The 23178-nt window shown below is 37.5% G+C and overlaps 1 protein-coding gene across 1 annotated transcript; it reads left to right on the top strand.

The window, feature by feature from the left end:
- Positions 1 to 2768: 2768 nt before the first annotated feature.
- On the top strand, positions 2769 to 19860 carry tmem200ca (transmembrane protein 200C, genome duplicate a). Its single transcript, XM_053493949.1, has 2 exons — positions 2769 to 3278; positions 16876 to 19860. Exon 2 carries the CDS (start codon positions 16909 to 16911, stop codon positions 18520 to 18522), a length of 1614 nt encoding a protein of 537 aa, XP_053349924.1. The 5' UTR covers positions 2769 to 3278; positions 16876 to 16908; the 3' UTR covers positions 18523 to 19860.
- Positions 19861 to 23178: the final 3318 nt, after the last annotated feature.

The following is a 23178-nucleotide window of genomic DNA, read 5'->3' as shown; positions in this document are numbered from 1 at the left end:
GTGGACATGTACATTATATGGTATCATGTCCTGGCAACATGTGTTTTGGGAAATTATCTGGTTCTAATGTGACCAGTACAAAAAATGAATAAAGCACAATGTTCTTTAAACAAATTTATAAAATGTTTTTTACATAACAAAAGAAATCACAATAGCAATGTGATGTAATAATACAGGTATATTAACAATAGTGCTTTTGTACTATATGGCGTATAACATAAAAAGAAATAATCCAAACCATTTTACAGTAAGCCACATGAATTGTAATTAAATTATGTTCAAATTATACTTTATCAAAATGTTTTACACCTAATCAAGTTTTAAACTGAGTTTTGATTAATTTAATAAAATAACACTTTAAATGCATTAGAGATGCAATGTAATTAGTTTTACATGCTCTGTGTCAGACTAATATTTTGTGGCGTGAACCAGACTTGCACTTACAGCAGGTTTTAATAGGGTTTAATAGCATATTGATAGAAATTATGCCACATGCAGCAATGTTGGCGCAATGGAAACACATTCTTTCTCTACTGACTAAAGTCATACAAACAACAGGCTTGCAGTAATACTGTGAAAATGTGGTTGCATAGACATGCCAGGTACACTATATAGCCAAAAGTACAGTAGGTGGACACCTGACCAGTTCATGCATATGTGAGGCTTTAACTACCTTTGCCAATACATTGGGAGCACAGAATTGTCTAGGATAAAAAAAAAAAAAACTGTTCCAGGATGACAATGTCCCTGTGGAACAAACAAGATCCATGAAGACATTGTTTGCCAAGGTTTGAGTGGAAAACCCTCAAGTGGCCTGCACAGAGCCCTCAACCCCACTGAACACCTCCTTGCCTGACATCAATGCCAGACCTCAATTATGACTAAATGAGCAGAAATTACCAGACAACTGGATGTTATTATAGCAGCAAATATGTCCAAATCAATTTTAAACAGGATATATAAAACATACATATGAGTGTGTTGGTCAGGTGTCCACAAATATTTATCCATGTAGTTATTTTAAGATTTCTTTACAAATATTTTTGTTTATTCCTGTTCATCTGTAAATATATGTACTGTAACACACCCTGAGTGCCGGCTCTGCGGCACTCTCGGTACTAACCAAGCTTTTTGTCCCTCACATCATATTAAAAATGTTTATAAACAAAATGAAGTTCAAATGTTTTTATTTAATCCAGCCTAATCAAACAATAATGCTCACTTTCATCTTGTTATGTTTTAACAGTCAGGTAGTAAATAATGTACAGGATACAAAGCAAAGAATTATAAAACTTACACAGATATGCAAGAATGTACGTAATAAATACCCAGAGATTTAGGATAAAATATATGCAGTAACATGTATAAAGTACATTTTAGCTATTAGCAGATTGTAATAGTTTGTAGATTTTTTTGGTGTCTTTAAGAGCAACAATCATAGAATAAAAGACCTTCAAACTGCTCAAATATATTTTTCAGAAGCCGCAGGTTGACCAGCTCATCTTGATCATTTTCTTTAAGTTAAACTATAATTGTGTGCCTGGTTAAAAGTGTTACAGTGCCTTGCAAAAGTATTCATACCCCTTAAACTTTTTTACATTTTGTCACGTTACAACCACAAATATTAATGTATTTTATTTGAATTTTATGTGATGGACCAACACAGCATGGGACATAGTTGTGAACTGGAAGGAAAATGATAAATGGTTTTTAGCCCCTATTACTGTGATACTCTTGACTAAAATCCAGTGAAACCAATTGCCTTCAGAAGTCACCTAATTAGTAAATAGAGTCCACCTGTGTGTAATTTAATCTCACTATAAATGCAGCTGTTCTGTGGAACCAAAAGTGGTTGTCAGAGAACATAAGTGAACAAGTAGCATCATGAAGTCAAAGGAACACATCAGGCAGGTCCGGGATAAAGTTGTGGAGAAGTTTAAAGAAGGGTTAGGTTATGAAAAAAATATCCCATGCTTTAAACATCTCATAAAGCACTGTTCAATCCATCATCTGAAAATGTAAAGAGTATTGCACAACTGCAACCCTACCAAGACATGGCCGTCCACCTAAACTGACAGGCTGGGCAAGGGGAGCATTAATCAGAGAAGCAGCCAAGAGGCCCATGGTGTCTTTGGAGGGGTTGCAGAGATCCACAGCTCAGGTGGGAGTATCTGTCTACAAGTCAACTATTAGTCATGTACTTCTCAAATCTGGAATTTATCAAAGAGCAACAAGAAAAAAGCTATTGTTGAAAGCGAGCCATAAGAAGTCCTGTTTGGAGTTCCATATGGTCTGTCGCAAGATGCACTACGTATGGTTTTTAAATTTTCCTGACTATTTGTCTCTTTGGGACAGTTCACCTTCAGGTTAACCAACGTTCTTAAACCTCATTGAATAACAGAATGTATTTGGAATTTCCACTATAGGTCTATTCGAACCTGAATAGAATGAAAAAAAAAGTAGTCAGAACATTTGAAGGCATATATTGTTTTAACATATGTGAGACTATGGGTGTCTATTTACTTTTTGCATGTCTACACTATAGATGTGTGACCTGCTTTGTTCTTCCATTACCCAAAGTACCTCCCAGTTGCTTTTATGTGTAAAATACCTGCTGGTCTTTTTTTTTTTTTTTTTTTAAAGCTGCCTGTATTATCTCTCTCTCTCTCTCTCTCTCTCTCGCGATACGGTGGTATCATAGCAACAACAGCCGCGAATCAGCGCAACATCAGCATCCCGCCATCATGAGCGCTGGACCATGAGCGCAGTGTTGCCTTATCAGCTTCTCTGTGTATAATCCGATTGCGCTCGGAAAGATTTGCCTTAGGCTGGTGGCTGGTGGGATTTATAGACTACACTTGGCTTGGTGTAAAGCCTGATGAAAGCTAGGGTGGGTTTTAAAGCTTATAACTGGAGTGCACTTACTCCAATCTGGCAACCCCGCCTGACGGCGAACTCTCCGTTTCGGACTGGGCGCAGCGCAGCGCCGTGGTGACGGGTTGATGTGATGGACGGATAGACGGGGAGGCGAGCGGCACGAGGAGGGAAGGAAGGAAGGAAGGAGAGGAGAAGGAGAATGGATGCACGCGCTGCTGCTGCTGCTGCTGCCGCCGCTGCGCGTGAGGATCGAATGGAGCCGAGCAGTTTCCCGGGCTCATGCGGAATTACGCGCGGGTTTCCCCGTTTTTCCTCACTGCGCAAAATGATCTCGGCGGACAGAAACTTTTGTTGATCGTCACCTAAATCCGGCTATGACACTGATGCACGTTTCTCACTCGGTAAGTTGCTGTATAAATGCAGATATGTCGTTTCTGTATCACACACCGATCGTATTTTTTCCCTTCCATCCATGGATACTGTCACGACGCAGGAGCACAATTCTCTGTTTATTATTATTATTTATTTATTTGTCATTTTTTTTTGTTACATATTATCAATCATTCGGTGTGTTTTTTTAATATCATAATGAACCATTTAGATTTTAGACATGCTTCCATTCATGACTGTAAATGTGCATGTCAACACCAGGATAGTGAGCTCTGGTCCATACGTTTCCACACACAATTTCCACAATTGCTGAAACCATGCTCTGACCACTTACCTCCACATTTTCTCTCAAAAGCAATGAATTGGATTGGAAACATGCTTACATGGCTTAGCTGTGAAAATACCAGGCTGATCCATAAAACATGAAACACTAACCGATGTTTATAGAACCCTCTGGTTCTGTTAATATATGTATATCATCATCATCATTTTTGCACAGTGTTGAAGTCCTGTAGTTCACCAGTGCAGAGTAAATGCAGAGGGATGGTCATCATAAGCGGCAACACACATTCTGAATGACTTTATAGACATAGATCATTATATCACCTTTTATTTTATGTATTGCTCATTTGTGATCATGTCCCATCAGACCACAGCAGCAGAATCACAGTCATCTTCGGTGTATGAGGACATGCAGTGCTGTAATTGTGTTGTGCACTTATGGTCTTTGTCATGGCTTAAGGAGCCACAGATCCAGGTCACTAAATGGTGGAGAAGAGCAAGGACCTCACAGGACTTTTTATCCGTCAGATTAGAGGCTATTAGAACATTTTTAACAATAAAGAATAGACACTTTTAAGGCAACATAACTCTCTTATAATGTACCTTTATATATTTTTTAAGAATTGTGAGCCAGAAAGGAGAGGTTTAGGCTGTTCTGACAGAAGTGTTATGAAAACTATCTTGCAACAGAATCTCTTTACCTTCTCATGGCAGAGAACCTGGCAAACATATTTTTTTACCCAATCTGCACCAGAACTAATACTAATCTAAAACAGTGAATCAATGCAGGATGAGATCCGACATTTGTTCCTTTTTATTACACTGGCATATGTTATCCTGTGAATTCTTATCATGTTGCTTGATATGGCACAGGTCATGCACGTGAATACAGGATACAATCTGTCTTACAGCATGCATCACTGCATCTGTGATGTTTTATAAAGCCTAGCAATAGAAGCTTGAACAAATATAAGAAACAGAGCTCTCGTTACTATATCACGTGGAAAATAGAAGTGCAGCATTTTTTTCCAATCTTGTCTTTCTTTAAAATGTCCCTTTTTTTTAAATTGCATACTTTAAACATTTTAAGGTCAAAAATTTAAGAGAAAACTGAACAGTGAAAGGCATGGTTCTTGGCAGCAGTAGTTGATCCCTGTAACCACCTGAGGTTGATTTTTTTTTCTGAGCGGGGTGATGGATTGTTTTGTGCTGGAAGAATTATGGCATGGTTTTATTCTACACAATGCATCATTCCCATTCTTCACTATGCAGTAAAGAAAAGAAGAGGAACCCTTTCTCTGCCAAACATGTGATTATTTTAAGTGTTTTTCAAATATATAAGTCTTGACTTATATAGAGAAGCTACAGTATATATGAGCTGAATCACAGATTGCTGCATATATGGCTACATAGCCGCAGATAAGTCAGAATACCCATGCTGACTCCTGTCCATCACTGAAATCCTCTGCAATGGGTACGTAAACAACAGAACTTGTCTAGGGACCAATGGAAAAAGGTGGCCTGGTTTGAAGAATCATGTAGTCTTTTACATCATGTGGATGGCTGGGTGCTGGCAGTGACAGTTTGTTGCTCTGACCAATGTTTTGCTGGCAAGCTGGTGATTGTTACTTCGACACATACCACCTTTCAAAACTTTGTTGCAGAACAAGTACATGGCAACAGTATTCCCTTAATGCCATTCGCCACTTACAGTACATCAGGACCATGTGCTCTGCCACACTGCAAAGGTTGTTCAGGAATGGTTTGTGGAACACGACTAAGAGTTCAAGGTGAATCTGATTGCGCAGCTATTGGATGTGCTGGACAAACAAGTTTGATCCACAGAGGCTCCCCTTGCAGCTTTCAGGATTAAAAGGATCTGCTGCTAATGACTTCAGGCCAGATACCACAGCGCACCTTCAGAGGTCTTGTAGAGGTCACGACTTGATGGGTTAGGGGTGTTTTGGCAGCACAAGGAAGACCTACTCAATATTAAACAGGTTGTTATAGAGTTTAATATATAGCTAAACAAACTGGGTTAAATGTCCTTCGCTAGGGCACAGTGGATTTGATCCCATCAAGAAAAATGTAATTCATAGGCTCATAAATAACCTAGCATGGTTGTTTGTTAGCTTAGCAACATCACATTTAAGTTATATTAAGACTTGTACTTATACATACTGTATGATATGATACCATACCATGCCATATAATCGACTGTTCAATGTAGGTTCTTGGCTTCCTATAAGTCTTCTGCTTAAAAATCCCTTCTAAATGTTTTATATTCCTTCTAAATAATATATATATAAAGAGATATATAAGCTAAAAGACAGCCCCCTAAGCAGCAGCAGTGCACCTTGGCATATTTTCTACATCTTTTCCATATACTGATCAGCCATAACATTAACACCACATAACATTAACGTTACAGGGTCGTAGGCACGCAGGGCTCACCCATGGCTGCTGTCGACCAAAGGCCAGCCTATCCAGGCCTTTCCATCTCATACCATCTCCTTGGCACAGTCACTTTGGGATGCTCATTAGGCTTTTAGACTCTAGCTGCTTTGGGACAATATGCTGTTAAATGTGCTATACAAATAACACAGAGGAAAATATAATTGAAGGGGTGTGAACATCCATTTGTATAGCCATCAGCTTGAGTGAATAAATCGTTAAACTTATCTTCCATCACGTTCATTGTTTCTCTTATAACTTGAATGCCACATGAAGTACAGTAATGCAGCAGCCCCTTATAGTTTATTCAAGGGGGTGAGTGATAATTTATACTTTACCATTTTGGTAGACCATTTAATTTCCTGATTTATTCATCCATGCTGACAGCGTATCAAAGTAACAGTTCACGCTGCGACAACTCAAGGACATGCACTTGTTCATGGCTAATGACTCACTGTAATAAAATGTATCATAATAACAACATTCACCCTCGGTGTCTGTGGAGAAAGTTAGCTATCTGCTGCATCCTCCTCGCGGGTGCTGAGTGCATAGATTCTGTGTTTAGAATGGGTAAAATGAGGGTAATTGTTAGTTTAATGATCATGTTCTTCACTGGGGCATATTTCACTGCTCATTAAACTCTATATAAGCTTATCGCTGGGCCATCGCGGAGCTGCCTCGTTATAAGAATACACATAGGTGAAGGGCGTGGAATATTAAGGTTGTATTTAGTTGTTTAATTTAATTAAAATGTGTCTGGACATATAGTGCAGTCACGGAATGCTTTACGGATGTACATTTGCCTTTTATGGATGACATATTTCTCCTATCCTAACAAATAACACTATAAGTGCTGACAGTTAGGGCTGATATCACAACTTATTTGTTTTGTGCTGTTTCTCAGCCTCAATGATGTTTACCTCCATTATCTATAATGTGCCACTTGGGAATATTTTCACTCTGCCTCCATCGATTTGGTGGACTGTAATTGTTACAGTCATTTCAGGGTTATTACAGCATAACCTTAGCAGCTCCTTCTCTATCATTTTATCTCTTCTCATGAATTTGAGTAAACACTTCATTAGATTCCTCTCACTGCTTGGTTGCCTGCTCTTCTTTAGCGTCAGATGTGCACGCTTATAGGTTCATGCTGTGCATGGCTCATCGTCTGACCTATAAATCTCTGTCACTGACCTCAGGAACAACTGTGAATTCATGCGTCATGCTCCCAGACACTTTTCATCACCTTGTTTACACTTGTTTGCTGCTGTTTGCTTTGAGGAGGGGACGATATCGACTAGGGTGTCAAACATCTGAAGTCCCACTGGCTCATACTCGCCTAATAACGGTTCTAATCCGACCCAGCGCATAAAATTTTAAACTGCGTCTGGAATTGAAATTGATCCTTGTGAGCTATAAATAAATAGAAAGTTTTGGAAAAAGAGCTCATCTTAATAAGTTTATAAGGAGGGCATTATACATTACACTACCATCACATTAGTAACATTTGGAAGGATAGTCTTGAACTGTCAGCTTTGTTGAAGCATAAAATCATAAATGAGTTGAGATTTAGTGAAGTTTCATCATAAGAAAGATCTTCTGTAGGAATCACAGCTATGTTTAATAGTGTGAGTAAGAGCATTTGCATATACGCAATATGGCGAGAAATGGATTGGAACTTGACAGCTGTATGTTCATAAGAAAACCACTTGTTAGTGAAGCTAATCAGAGAAAATGAAAATTTGCTAAGGAGCATTAAGATTAGTCTTTGGAGCAGTGGAAAAGGGTCATGTGGCTTAATGAGTCCAGACTAACCCTATTCAAGAGCAAACATACTGTACAGTAAAGCGATGCACTCAACATGCATAGGAGCCACTGTACAAGCCTCTGGAGGTTTTATGATCTGGGGTTGCTTCAGTTGGTCAGGTATTGGCTCAGTAATGTTTTGGGGCAATAAAATGAAATCAGCTGATGACCTGAGTGTCCTTAATGACCAGGGTAGCCCATCAGTGGATGTTGTCTTACCTGACGGCAGGGGAATATTATGGTCTAATTGTGAAAGAGTGGTTCTGGGAGCATGAGGAATCATATTCATACATGAACTGGCCAACATATTGCACACCGTAATCAAAGTTAAAGGCAGTCGAATAATTAGAATGTGCAACTTTTCTTCTCTTTCCTATATATAATCATGCAACCTCTGGAGCTGCAAATATACAGTAGGTGGGACAGCAGCAGCACTTTTTTTCCCTGATACTACACTACTACAGGTTCGTCAGTTTGAGAGGGCCAGGTTTAAATTACTGTTTCTCATCAATTTCCTCTACTGCTCAAATGAACTGCCTGTAGGAGTTGCAATAATGTTGTGATATTGCTACTGTACTACACAGCTCATGCTGAGGTGTGGAAAAGTATTCTATTTAAACTTGCTATTTTTCAGGTCTGGAAATTCAGAAAGCATTTTTGTAAAAAAACAAAAAAAAAAACAAAGTACAGTTATTGTTTTATGAACATAACTCAAGTTAAGATGTGAAGATTCCGCCCATTCCTTTTTAGACATTTGGTTATTTAGTTGTTGTTGTTGTTGTTGTTGTTTGCATTAATGCATCCTTTCTAGCTTTACTGATGGCACATTTCATGGTTTTTTTAGTGCGCTTTATGGAAAAAAGGTAAATATATAAAAATCTGGATGGTTTGAAATAAACAGGAAAGAACCTGGTATAAGCTTAATATCTAAAGAATTACGGTACATTATTAGCTTTGAAGTGAAATTCCACATCTTGCTTTATCCATAAATGACATGGCAGTCTATTCAGTATATAAATGGTACAGAAAGCTTGGGTCTTAGAGGGCTACTACCTTGGTTTTATCTTTAACAGCTCAAAGAGTTTTCTGTCAAGATGCATTTGATGTCATGCGTGGCTTTAGGCATCGTTTTCCACATCTCCTCTTTGCTAGGGAAGCATAGGAGTGATACATTGTGAGGAATAAAAGCGTGCCATAATTCCTCCAGTACAAAGCAATCTATCAGCCATGCCCGGGAGATCAACCTCAGGTGGTGTGAGGGATATTCTCTCTCTCTCTCTCTCTCTCTCGCTCTCTCTCTCCGAGAGTGTGTGTGTGTGTGTGTGAGAGAGAGAGAGAGATTGTGTGTTTATCTTTCTCTCCAGACCACAGCTGTAAGGGAAAAATGCTGGGGAGGAGTACCCAAAAGACACGGTAGACTATGTTCTTGAAATGTCCATATTTGGATCTAACAGAAGATGAAATTATGTAACCTGTTGGCCTTTGTTTTGAAGTTTTCCACCATTCTGGGGTAAAGGATTTTAATGACCGTTGGACTGTGGCAGTAGATTCATCACCACAAATTAAGAAAAATGACCATTGTATTCCCAGAAGGGAGCAATTGTAATAGTGTCTCTGCATGTCGCCCTGCTGCTACAGGATTGATGGATCCTGCATGTGGACACTGTAGAACACTCTACTCGAAGATTTCAGTTTTGCAGTTTAACCATCATATTAATATATCCTTTAAGAATGCACAGAAGATTAAATGAAATGAGGACAGATATTGTGTATGAGAAGACAACCGTAGAAAACATACAAAGCAACAGGAAAGTCGTCTGAACACAGTGACCCTTTTCATTCTCTTGAACTGATTAGAATAGGAAAGTGTATAACAGTTAGAGATGACAACAATGTCTTAGTAAAGTTTGGAGGCACATTTAATTAAAAGAACAGCTTGGCATAGTTCTCTGGAACAGGACCGGAGAGATGGAGAACATACTTCCAAAAATCCCTTGTGCTTAAATGACGCCGCTCCAAATTCATCCATTGGTTTTCAGTTGGCTTAAGATCAGATTACGGATTTCTTTAACTTGATTTTCATCTTGAGGTATGTAAATATTTATACTTCTATGTCTGTATGAAAGTTAGTCTCTGTTCCATGTAATTTTGCAGAACATATCTGATCAATGCCTGCACAGTGTTGTTCTGTTTACTCACAGAGAGATGAAATTGCTCCTCTGAGCCACTGTGTGATCCAAGCTGTCTGTTATCATTAGCAAGATCTCCAGGTATCTTTTCAGCCATCTCTTTGTCAAACAGATGTTATTGAAGAGAAGCTCATTTATCTATCCTCTATGTGTTTCAGATAAAAAATTATTAAATTCACACTGATAGATCTGTATACTGCAAGGCCTAAGAAGATACACACTGTAGTATTGTGTTGGATCTCCTTTAGGTTTGATTACTGGTGCATTTCCTGTGGCATCGTTTTTGTTATGTAACCTTACATCACCTCATTTGTTTTCATCCAGAGTTACATGATTTTTTTTTAACCAAGCTCTTGTATTGATGATGAGAGAGTCGAACTACTCTGTAGAGTCTCCTCCAGCACATTACGAAGACTTTCAGTGGGGTTAAGGTCAGGTCTTTGTGGTGGGCAGATCATGTGTGAATATAATTCCTCATGCTCCCAGAATCATTATTTAACCATTAAAATTTGTAATTTATTTAGTTTAAAATAAATATAATAAACTAATCAAAACCATTTTTACCATTACCACTTTTATATCAACTTAAATATTTCACCTAAGTGGTAATTCTGTCCTTTATTTACATATGCTGGTATGAATATTTTTTTTGTATAATCTCTGATCATGGTCACTTCTGATTTTTTTTTTCATCCACATTAAGTTTCAGCACTATCTTTCCAGGTTTTAATAATGCATTAAGCAGTTCTTAACCTACTCCAGTAATTTCAGAAATCTCCTTAGTTGTTGTCTTTGCTTGTCGCATGGCAATAATAAATGTTAACCTTTATACAAAAGTTACTCACTGTATCAGTTAAGATTAAAAGTATAGCTGACAAATGAAACCAAATTATTAACCTCAGTAATTATTAAATCAAAGACTCTTATATATTTATTTATTTATTTATTTATTTATTTATTTATTTGAATACAAATAGTTTTGCACAGGCAGTGAAAATTTCACATCAGAAAATTTAACAGATATAACCTGATTCTTTGCACAAGAGAATCAAGATTAACAGGATAATGACGTTTATTTAACGCAAGATGTAAATGTAAATGACACAAACTCCACAGACTGCACTCCAGGTTTCTGTCTTGGAATTACTCCAAAAGCAGATTTTTATCCTGTCTGTAATTCCTTATGATGATATAAGAGAAGCATGCCGGAGGACAAGGCATGGTTAGCAAAACAAAAAGATGAATATAAGCCAAACCTTTATTCGTCACATACTGTATACATTACTGCAAAGTAAAATTTCTTATTCTTCACATACCCCAGCTTGGTTAGGAGGCTGGGGTAAGAGCTCAGGGTCAGACATTAGACTGCAGGAGCAAACAGGGTTAAGGGCCTTGCACGAGGGTCCAACAGTGGCATCTTGGTGGAGCTACTGTAAGGGTGAATCACTGACCTTCTGATTAGTAAATAATATATTTAAATAAAAAAATACTGTAATATGACAATTATGACAAGCTGACTAACAAAGAAAAAGGAAAAAAATACATTAAACATTTAAAATTTTTTTTATATTTAATGCACTTCAATACAGACCTTTTTGCCCTTAGATATAACCCACACATTAATAAGCCCACATTAATAAAATAGCATCCTTTTCCTCTGGGTTATTATGCACTTATTACAGGGTTATGTGTAGTGTTATTTTGAGAAACTTGTGCCATCTACATCTCTGTGCTTGGTCAGTCACAGATTACTGATGTAGATCATTAGCGTTAGAGCTTCACCCTAGAGGAGATAAATGAGAACAGTCAGGTTGGATGTTGCTGATGTGACGTTACTTGGCAATCCGTGTTGAGAGCTTCCTAGAAAGGCAGTACAAAGCTCTATTCTTCTATCTGTTTTCTCTTAGTGATGCCAAGATTCTGTTTCCACTGCCTTTTGCCAGCTTTGTTTTTGTTTAGTCAATCTCAAATACATTCTCTTTTAAGCATCATTCTTATAAGCTATTCTAATTATATTATAATACTGCCTGTTTGGCTGAGAGGCGGGGAGGGGGGGCCGATGATGGGTTAGAGTCTCCTGGTGGCCTTTCTTTCTTCAGGCTATATTTTTATGCATTATATGCTGCTGTAATGACATTTTTTTTATTTATTTTTTTGTATAATTTGTATGGATAAAGGCAGATCTTTCCCACTTGTACCCAAATGCTATTTTCATGGTCAAGAGAAATGATTGTGTATGCTGTAGCATGGGTGGAGTGGCACAACAGGGATGTGACATTCTCAATTCACTGGTGCAGTGATATTTTTAAATTTAGTTTGAGATCATTCAGTTTAAAATGTTGACATGACATTATACAGAGGACATATAATTAATAGAATTAATAAAATGTCCAAGAATACAAAAAAAGCAAGACAAAAAAAGTACAATTTAGAGTAGTCAGACATGAATAAGGTCAAAGAAGCACACAAGAAGATTTTTTTTTTAAATAGCAAGTGAACATGATTGATTGTAATGGGGTATCATAGCAGCAAGTCTAACCATAACTCCTATACAGTATATGTCTATTTCTTTAAGAAGGTGACCCAAGTCTCAAAATGTGTCTGTTAATGCTCCACCTCTCAGATAATGATTTTTCTATACCTTAAACTACTGATGTTTTGTTTTGTCTACTGGGGGAGAAAACCTTATATGAGGTTACATCAGGGTGAAAATTTTAAATGGCTTGTTTAAGTCACAGCCAGTGCAAAAATGTCAAAAAGAACAAAAAGAGCAGTGAATTTTTTTTTCCACATTGGAGACCCATCTGAATCTCAGAATCGCTGAAAACTGTAAAAACCAACCTTTAAACCAACCTCCGTATATAATGTGGAGAATTTTTTTATATACAGTACTGTGCAAAAGTCTGGAGCCCCTATTCCTTATATTTTGCTTCTAAAGAGCCAGACTGTCTTGTATTTTTATGTATGGATTGACAAATAGTTCTCCAGGCTTCCTGAAGGAATTTTTGTCTCTTATTTTTGGCATTTCTATTTATTTTTTTTTTGGCATTTGTTTTTCATTCCAGTCAGACCAGTTTCAGAAGAATGTTTTTTGTTTAAAAGGCCACACAGTGACCTATGAATCATTTAAGAAAACAAAAAAACTTCTAAATCAAGGCATGAACTAGTGCAGATGATGACAGATGTTCAGGATTAGTACTGTATACTGGTGATGCTGGATGCTGAGTAGTTGGAACAGACAACAGTTTGCTGCATAGACAATCAGTTTGTAAATTGTATCTTTAGGCACTTTGCAGCCTGTCACAGTAAAAATAAATAAATAAATCAATTCTTTCATTTCATTAATTTAATTTAATGTATTCCGCTGCTGTTGTAATCCATCCGCTTCAAGGTTCGGCATGTTATGCAGGTGCTGGTGTTACTTATCAAAGGTGCCAGAAGAACACAAAGGCAATAAAAGTTAAATAAAAGTACTTTCCTAGAATGTGTTCCACTACAAGCAGAAGTGAACAAAATTTCACTCAAGTACGAATACTAAGTTTGTGCTCTAAAATGTACAAAATTACTAAGTACTCCAGAAAGAAACTGAATTTTCTAGATATTTATCTGTCCTTAGTCATAAATTAATAATGAATAAATAAATTCAGTACAGTTCATTATTATTATTATTTTAAATGTTGGTTTAAATTATTATTATTTTTTAATTGGTTTAGACATGGTTGGACAGAGTAAAGTGAACACTGCATACGTTTTTAGGCTAAAGTAATGTTGAATAACTTTCACCATTGTTTTTTTGGCGGAGATAAAGACAAGACCACTTTACAACAGTGCAGGTAGCTGCTCTGTCATGCTTGTAGTTTTATTTCAAGGGAGCAGTGGCTTTTAAGATGATAAAATAAATTGGTGATTAACTCTGTTGAACAGTTTAAGGTACCAGTTTCTAAATGCCAGTGCTGTAGTGGTGGCAATATGCCTTAAAAAAGCCAATTTTTCCTAGAGGCATGGAAAGGATGCCCTGGACATGATGCCATGACTCGTTAATAGCGACAAGATTCTATTTATTAAACGAATGGTGAGCAGGATTGTTAGCACCTTTCATTAATTTGGTAGTTAAACTAGCCATTGTCTACCCTTCCACCCCTGTATAATGGGAAAAATCTACACAATTAAACACATTCATAATGCAAGCATGCAGAATACAATCAAGTCAAAGTATGCACCAAAACTTGGTATAAACTTTTTTTTTTTTTTTAAACATCGCACAAGTTGCACTTCAAGTGTTTGAGGCGCTTGAAGAAGGATCCTGAAAATCTGCATCCCAGAAATAAAATTGGCGGTACCCGTGGCCCAGATAACCATCAATCATTTTGGTGCGCTAACCAATCTGCGTTTTCATTAACATGCCAGTCATTTCTGTAAATTAGGATAAGAGAAATTGTTTGGTTTTTCTCCTTCTCACATGACGTAGCTTTGGTCACGCGGTATGTGAGTGACAGTGTAAATGTTCATGAATGCAGTTTGTGTGCTCCTCATCTGAAAAGTAACCTCTGTTTAAGATGAAGAGAGTAAAAGAACAGGTTTTTCTTAAAAGATTTACAGAGTAGAAGTAAAAAGTATCACTTTTTATCACAAAATACACAAGTAAAAAATACCTAAGTACAGTAACGTATATGCGATGTTATGCCGTATTTTTGCCCGTGTACCAATGATGATAATAAATATGCGGTTTGATAATATTTATCATTTAAATCGATCATTGCAGAATTAACTTTCCTAAACAAAAATATTCCCAGAAACCACATGTACTACATTTCACATCATTTGTCACTTTTCTGAAGGGTACAGAGATGGCCATCAGTTTTGAGTCTTGGTAATTCGTGATAGTGGCTTACATCATGTGTGCAGACACATCTGTCTGGGTGGCAGAGCATAAATGCTCTCTCCTGGGCTCCCACACACAGCTGCTAATCTGGCTCGATCGCCAGGTCTCCATGAGACACTATGTCACTACGCTGCACACACTTTCACAGTGACCATGCCCCTGTGCTTTCAGTTCTCACAAAATGAACATATTTCTTCTTATCCGCTTAGCTAGCGTAACCTTTTAGATATCATTAATCTAAAGTTGTCAGGACTTGTATTTATGCACAAAGCCCCCTACCAGCACCAGCACCACTACCACTGTTTCTGTGTACGGTGGTATGTGTGGTGGTTTCAAAATTTGCATTCCACATATACTGTAACCTTGGGGTAAGATGGTATCTAAGTTGGAAGCCTTGTGTGTAACATTGCTTAGAAGGTAGGAGCAGTTCAATTTAGATGGATTTTAGATGTATTTGCAAAAAACAAATTACGTCTGTGTGTAAATGCATGTGTTAACATGTGAATGCATGGTTCTCAACAATGGATTGGGATGAGTGATGTAGTGTCTCCTGGGGAAGTAGGTATGATGAGATACTATATCGGGGACTGAGAGGGTGTGGGTGCTGGCCTGTGGTTAACTGAGCTGCTGCTATTTGGCATCTCAAGGTTGTTTGTTTTGAAAGCTCATTTTTATTCGGATAGTTTGCTTCATTCTACCAGTTCATGTAATTATTATAACTTTCCACAAGAGGCCATGTTTTGGTGTGTGACAATAGACTGACAGGCAGGTGGCAGCAAATTATACTTTTTCCCAGTTTGGCAAAGCAAAGCCATGTCCAGCCGGCTCTGCCACTGATTATCTTAATGTTCTTACTGTTACCGATTATCACTCCTTCCTCAAAGTAATGCACAGCAAACAGCAAAGGCAGGAAAATGCTGCATATGACTGTGTATCAGCATATTGGGGTGGATGTAGAAGCGGTAATAAGTTGGTATACGCCATGTACAGAACCAGCATATACTCTGCACTAAACCAATGACCCGGATCTTATTCAGGGTAAAATTCTGTCTCATGCTTCCCGGAATGGGCTGTGGATCCACCATGACCCTATGTAGGGTAAAGCAGTTACCGAAGATAAATAAATAATGGAGTTCTCACAATTGAAAATCATTTAGAGATGTATGATATAGTAAAGGGTTTAAGCAAGCAAAATGAATGGAAACAATAATCACCTTGACTAAAAGAACTTCTCTAAAGCAGTGTGAAAATATATTACTCTAGTCACTTAAGCAAATTCATATTATTATTATTATTATTATTATTATTATGTTACCATGATTGAAAAAAGTGCCTCCCTGTCTTTCAGTTAGGGGTATACCCCAAATATATATTGCTATGTACAATATGGCCAAAGGTTTGTGAACACTTAACTATCACATCTACGTACATGTGTGTTTTGAACACAGATTTTGTTCACTCCCCTGGAAAGGCTTACTACCAGATAGTGGTGTGTGGGATTTAGCTGATCAGCTACAAGAACATTAGTGAGGTGGGGCACTAATGTGGTATGAGGTACACAAGCTTGGCACACAGTCAGCATTCCAGTTCATCTCAAAAGTGATCACTTGGGTTGAGATCAGGGCTCTGTGATGGCTAGTCAAGTTCTTTCAATTAAACCTTGGCAAATCATCTTTCTCAAGGTCATGGCACAGCACAGGGGCATTGGTATGCCGGAACATGTTTGGTGGAGGAAGGAACTCCTAATGCTACAGCATACACACCTTCCTACATACAATTAATACATCAGTTTGAATAAGAGACAAAAAGGCTGGGATGAATGGGTGTCCACATACTTTTGGCCATATATTGTTTATATGCTACTGTGTAAGAACTCAATTTATTGGATATCGATTAAAATTGTAAATTAGCTGTAAATTACTGTTATTTACTGTATATACTGAAACGCTGATTACTGTCAGACTGATTGTTTCTCTGTCTTTCTGTCAAACGCAGGATGATTAGTTGATCACCAGTTCAGGCCTCATTATGATTGCTACTGGAGGCCTCCTGCGAATCTCAGCAAGGCGCCAAGACTCCCTCCGTGCCAAAAACCGGGCAGAGAACAAACGCAAAAGAAAAGCCAAGAAGAAGAGAAAGAATGAGGTGGTGGTGGTGAAGGGCAAATTGAAGCTCTGTTCAGTCTCTGGATTTATCGCTGCACTGGGCATTATTGTGCTGCTTGTTGGGATTGCCTTGGCTGTACTAGGCTATTGGCCTAAAGGAAGTCAGCTTTATCCAGGAATACCCACAGTTAAGGGCTCACAGAAACTAGCCTGGACAGAGGACAGAGGGGGACCAAAAACAGTGAACTGGACCACTAGTGGCAAGCTTATTTATCAGCTGGATAAAGATGTTATAAGCTCTAATTATACTAATGGCACAACTGAGGAATCACCAAAGTTGGGTGTCCTTGCTGAGTTTTTAAAAAAGCACTTGCATTCGGATAAGCTAAAAGTATTTGGACCATTGATTATGGGCATCGGTATCTTCCTGTTCATTTGCGCTAATGCAGTGCTGCACGAAAACAGAGACAAAAAGACAAAAATCATCAACCTTAGAGACATTTATTCAACTGTTATTGATATCCACAGTTTGCGATCCAAGGACAATGCTTCACTTAATGGATTTGTGAACTATATGCAATCAAAGGGGTTAGAAGGCAATCCAAGCTCTTTATACAATGCTGCTATGCTAGCAAAGGGCTCATGGCCATCTTCAGGCTCTTTCAAACAGGACCAGGACAGCCTGCCCTCATCCAGGAAGTCATCTGCTGGCAAACTGGAAGACTTCCCTTTGGATAGTCTTGCCATCACAGACACAGTGTATAGCATTTGCAGGGATCAGTTACCAGGGGCCAAGCAACAGGAGACTAAAACAATTTTGACCTCCTCAGGCAATGCTTTCACACTCCCGTTGATCAGGCTCAATCACCGGACAGCAGGCAACAGAAGGGGTTCGGATAAAACCGGGGAGATCGGAAGTGAACGTCTGGATTCGGATGCTATTCGTCACTGCTTGGAGTCTCTAGTGGCATCAGGGAGCATCACCAAAGCCAGAGTAAAGCCTTCCCAAACTCGAACCATTCTTTCCCAGGACTCAGTGGAAGTTTATAAGAGTAGCGACAGCATGCAAGAGATGCCACACCTGTCCCTTCAAGGCTCTCGGGTGCAACTCCTTCCTGCATCCCCTGGTCCTAAAGTGACAGGCTCTCATCTGTCTTTAAGTGCCCTATCAGACTACTCCAGATCTATTGACCTGGGAATCTGTCCTTCCACCCCTGTGGACCGGCACATGGAACGAACCAGGCGGCGTAGCTGTCCTCGACTGGAGGGCCCAAGCTGTGGGGGTTATATAAAACTCGAAGGTCTTGGAGGGGAGTCTTTTGAATCTACTGATGTGACAAGTTTTAGTCGTGGGAGTTCTTCTGAACTTTTATCTAAGGAGCAAGTTTCAAAAAGTCCCCTTCTCTCAGAGGAAGGTGCCTCCAGTGAACCTGACCATGGGATGATCAGACAGTACTCAAAGAAAGAAAAACTGGTGATGATTTCCCAGTCAGACACCACCTTAGAGGATCTGGAAATAGAGAGTGTAGAACTCTAACGGAGCCACCGGATTGAATCAGTGAATTTGCAACTTGAGATTTAATAGAGACATTACATACTAAAGTCATTACAGCAATGGATACTTTCTCTTTTGCTCTTACAGTGAAAATGGATACATTAACTTGCTGTACTGCCTTGGGTACTGATAAATATATTATCTTCCTTTCTTTGGAATTACGTTTAATGCCTTCACAGACCAGGAATGAAATATATATTTAAAAAAATGCTTTGCAGAGAAGAGTATTAAAAAGATGCTGGCATGCCAGGAACATTTATAATTGCTATTTAATAAACAAAAAGCAAACATGAGGAAAAGCAAAAAAAAAAATGAGTTTTGAAGTGTGGTAGCACATCTCTACAAGGTTCCATTTTTGTATTTACAGTAGAAATACAGTATGTGGCTGTTCCACCTCTCCACCAGTGTGTTTCTTTCTAGTTAACTAACGAGGAGTTGCTGTCTCAACAGCATGTATTTTATACTGTAGTGTCCTTGCACTTTTTTAATTAAGAAGATTAATGATTTTATGGTTTGACTTAAATAGCAATATCTTATTTAAAATATCTTATTTGAAACGTCATCTGCCTGTGGGAGATGCATTATGTTTGCATTTGATTATGGGGAAAAAAACGTTTTTATTATGATTGTGTTTCTTTTTAGATGTCTTGCCTGTTTAGAAATGGCTGTAATGCTTTGTGCCTGAATTCTGAACTAAGTCCACCTTCTAGCACAATGACCCATCGTCAGAATCATGAGCATCTACTCAAACGATCCTTATTCCCTTGAAGTGGTCCTGAAATCTTAAGTGTTTTTTGTAACTGATTCTAAGTGTATAGTACCATATACTATGTTGAACCATGCCATCTTATATCAGTGTTCCTTGTATCACAAATACAAAATCACAATCTTCATATGTTGCATTATTTTCTCAAATATAAACTAGAATCACGAAACTGATGTCACGGTAGTCTTTGAGATTCGGGTCTTCAAACACCACAACACAGATTCCAGGTTTAACCTGATTTTTCAAAAATATATTAAATCAATGTCTATTGCACCAAAAAAGCCCTTTCGGATTTTCATTAGCAGGTTTTCAGACTAAACTGGTCTGTATAGATATGTTTTGTTCTTTTTGCATGTCTCATCTCATGCTTTTAAATACAAAACACAGAATACTCATCAAACAACATGTAATAAACATAGATTAAAATGAATTACCCAGGATTTTATGACCCAGGCCTGCTTCATGCATGAAAAATGTCTTTTTAAACATAGCAGTTTTAGTTTAGAATACATATATAAAATAGCTTGTATTGAAAGATGGTGCATGAAAGACAAGTTGCTGAATCTGATTATAGCAATTGATTTAATAAGGATTAGAATTCTAAAATGGTACATAATTATAAAAAAAGTTTAACATGGTTTAATGAATAAAAATAGTAGTCATGTAACACAGCATTTATGTGCACAATCATCTTGATGTTAACTGTTTTCTTCTTCATATATATATGGCTGTTGTAAGGAAACAGCTTTATTGTCCCTAAGTATTGTTTATTATCAAAATAATGACTCCATAATCTTATTAGAAGAAGACACAGCTCCAAGGTCCCTGGCTAGATCCTGAGCTCGGGTTGCCGCCTGCGTGTAGGTTGTGAACTCCCTGCCTTATTTCCAGCTGGACTGGCTCCAGATCCACTCTGATCAATATAAAGCACAAAATCTAAAATGATTTGCTTTATATATACAGTAGGTTGATAAATCATTGTTTTTGTAGTTAAAAAACAAGCTGTTTTATGAAGCCATTTCTAACAGATATTTCAAAATAGTACCTTTTGGTGCTGCAGTGATAAGTGTAGGACAGAGACGTACAGGACACTGTTTGGTTGCTCTTGGCAGCACAAATCAAGTTCACATCAAGCATTTAGACTGTTTCTTTATCACGGCTCAATCATTTAGGCTGGATTTGGCTTTTCCTAAACCCATCTAATAATAAACACTAATATGACAGTAATAACTGATTTATGCTACTAGCCTAGTAGTTGCTTTTCATTTTAAATCAATACTATTGTTGGTCCATACTTTGTGATGTAACTTCAGCACGTTATTTTGAATTTAACATGCTTCATCCACCCTCATGTATCCTCACACTTCATTTGAAGTCCTCTGATGCAGTAAATTCCAACCTATTAGTGAGTTACACAATAAATAAAGGCATGGAAATGATATTCTTTGGCATCTGTTTTAATGAAAGCATCAGAAAAACTGTTAATTATCATTATTAGTTTATGTTAATGTGCTTTGAAAATGCTATGGTATGTGTTATGTTTTGCTTTTTACAAAAACAAAAAGCAATTTTATATATTTTCAAAGTTGCTCCTTTTTTTCCCGAAAAATCTCCACATGCTATTTAATTACACAAGCAGTGTGTAACTCTCAGCCCAGCCTTGACAAACACACCATGCAGTGGTTTAAATAAGCTTTTTGTTTTCTGCTAAACAGCTATATTTTGCAAATGTAGTCCAAACTGTGTTGCTATACTTGTTCCACCATTTTATTCATTCTGACAACATTTCTAAACAAGTGGGGTTCAAAAAAAAAAAAAAAAGTTACTATGACCTAAATACATACTTGAATATTAATACCTTTGGGACATATGTGTAAAAAAGAGATGCAGGAAACAAGAGAGGTACAAACAAATCTGTGTCTGTATCCGTTATGTACTCCTTATGCATTAAACAAACACACATAGAGATTAAGCCTGCAATTATCAATCATCCCTAAAATTAAATGATGCATTGAATTTATTTATAGTGCAGTGGGTACTGTAGCATGGCTGTGTCACATGGCCACAGGGTCTCTGGCTGGATCATGAGGTTGGTTTTATAGAAAATGTAATTATGCATATTATTCATCTATTATTATGTATCAGATGCATTCTATTGATCAACATACATAATGATAAAATACATAATGGAACGAGTAAAAAATTTGCAAGTGGAAAAAAAAAACCATGATACTAGTGTGACGAAATGGGGGAGTGCAGAAAAAAGGTTTTAAGAAAGCTGATATCAAGTACTGATATCATGATCTGTCTGTGCAGCGTTTTTTGTACTCTCCCTATTCTCATGTCCTCATTATGTTTGCGTGGGTTTGCTCAGGGATCCCTGGTTTCCTATCAGCTCCACGAAAGGTACTAGTAGTACGTAGGATGGATTAGTAAAATTATTCTTGTGTGTGATAGTGTGTGTATGAATATGTCTGTATGCATGGTGCCCTGCAATGGACTGTCATCCAGTCCTAGGTATACTCCTGGTGTTACTGGGATTCGCATTGAAACCACCAGAACCCTGAACATGATAAGGCTTTCTGAAGATGAATAAATTCATATTGGACGTTAATATACAGTAGTGTAGTACATGAACACAGAGTGTGCTAAAAAACAATTTGTATTAATGATCTAATATAATATTAACACATTTAAGCCAAGCAATTTCAGTCCTTTTGAATTAAAGAGTTCTGCCATTATCTATCTATCTATCTATCTATCTATCTATCTATCTATCTATCTATCTATCTATCTATCTATCTATCTTCTTCATTGTAAGTCATTCTTCTTTGCATTCCTCTTCTTCCTCTGTGTAATACAATACTCAAGCCTAGTTTACCCCTTTTGTGTCTTTCCATTTCCTATTCTTTTCATTCAGCCATTCAGCCATAGATGACCTTTAGCACAGCTAAAACTAGCAGTTATAGGAATTTGCTATTCCCATGAAGCATGAAGCCCTTTTCTCGCTACTCCAAAGTGCATAATATCAATTTCTGTCCCTCTTCGCTTCTTTTGTTCTGTCTCTCCCTCATTTTCCTCTGTCACTCCTTCTTTGTGTTACATAAATGTTTTAGCATGCCTTGAATCTTACCAAGTGCTGAACTGGAACTAAACTATAACTGAATGAGCATAATTTGTTTTTTATTAGCACAATTTTAAACTGAATGTAAATTTGGATGGTATTTGTTCATAATTAACTACCAGTTGACCTGACATTATCATTATGTGAAAATTAACTGCAGTAATATTTGTAAAGTGTACATGCCAAAGTCTTATATATTTGTAAACAAGTGTACACTATACTTTAAATTCTGTATAATAATTATAATAAAATGTAGTTATATTCAATCGGATAAGGATCCAACTGAAGCTGTCCGATCATAAATATCTATTAAACCTCCTTCCGCTGAGGCATTAATGATAAAAACATTTGTTGGATAAAAACCAGTGGATTCTATGGCACTACTGTTACTTCAGTTTACTCTTACTGAAATTATATTAATATAAAAAGGACAGATGTTATGCCTCAGGAGGTTGCTCTGCAACACAGACTATTCTTTTTTCATCTCACGTTTGCCTTGTAATGTTCGTTTACCAGCTGCCTGTCTGAAGAAGAAAGCAGACATTTCTGCACGCTTTTCTTAACAAATCCACCAGCAGTAAATGTGTATATTCGTTCATGTTCATAATATCAAATCTAGACATATTCAGGTCAACTTTCAGATTCAGGTCAAATGCTACGCTGTGTTCAAAGACAAACCTAAAACCATATCTATGATCATTTAAATGCAAATAAGTAACACACTCTACTATTCTGTCGGACAATTTTT

The sequence above is a fragment of the Clarias gariepinus genome, chromosome 4 (assembly GCF_024256425.1).
Source record: "Clarias gariepinus isolate MV-2021 ecotype Netherlands chromosome 4, CGAR_prim_01v2, whole genome shotgun sequence".
Lineage (NCBI taxonomy): Eukaryota > Metazoa > Chordata > Actinopteri > Siluriformes > Clariidae > Clarias > Clarias gariepinus.
This window is presented reverse-complemented; position numbering and strand designations above follow the sequence as displayed.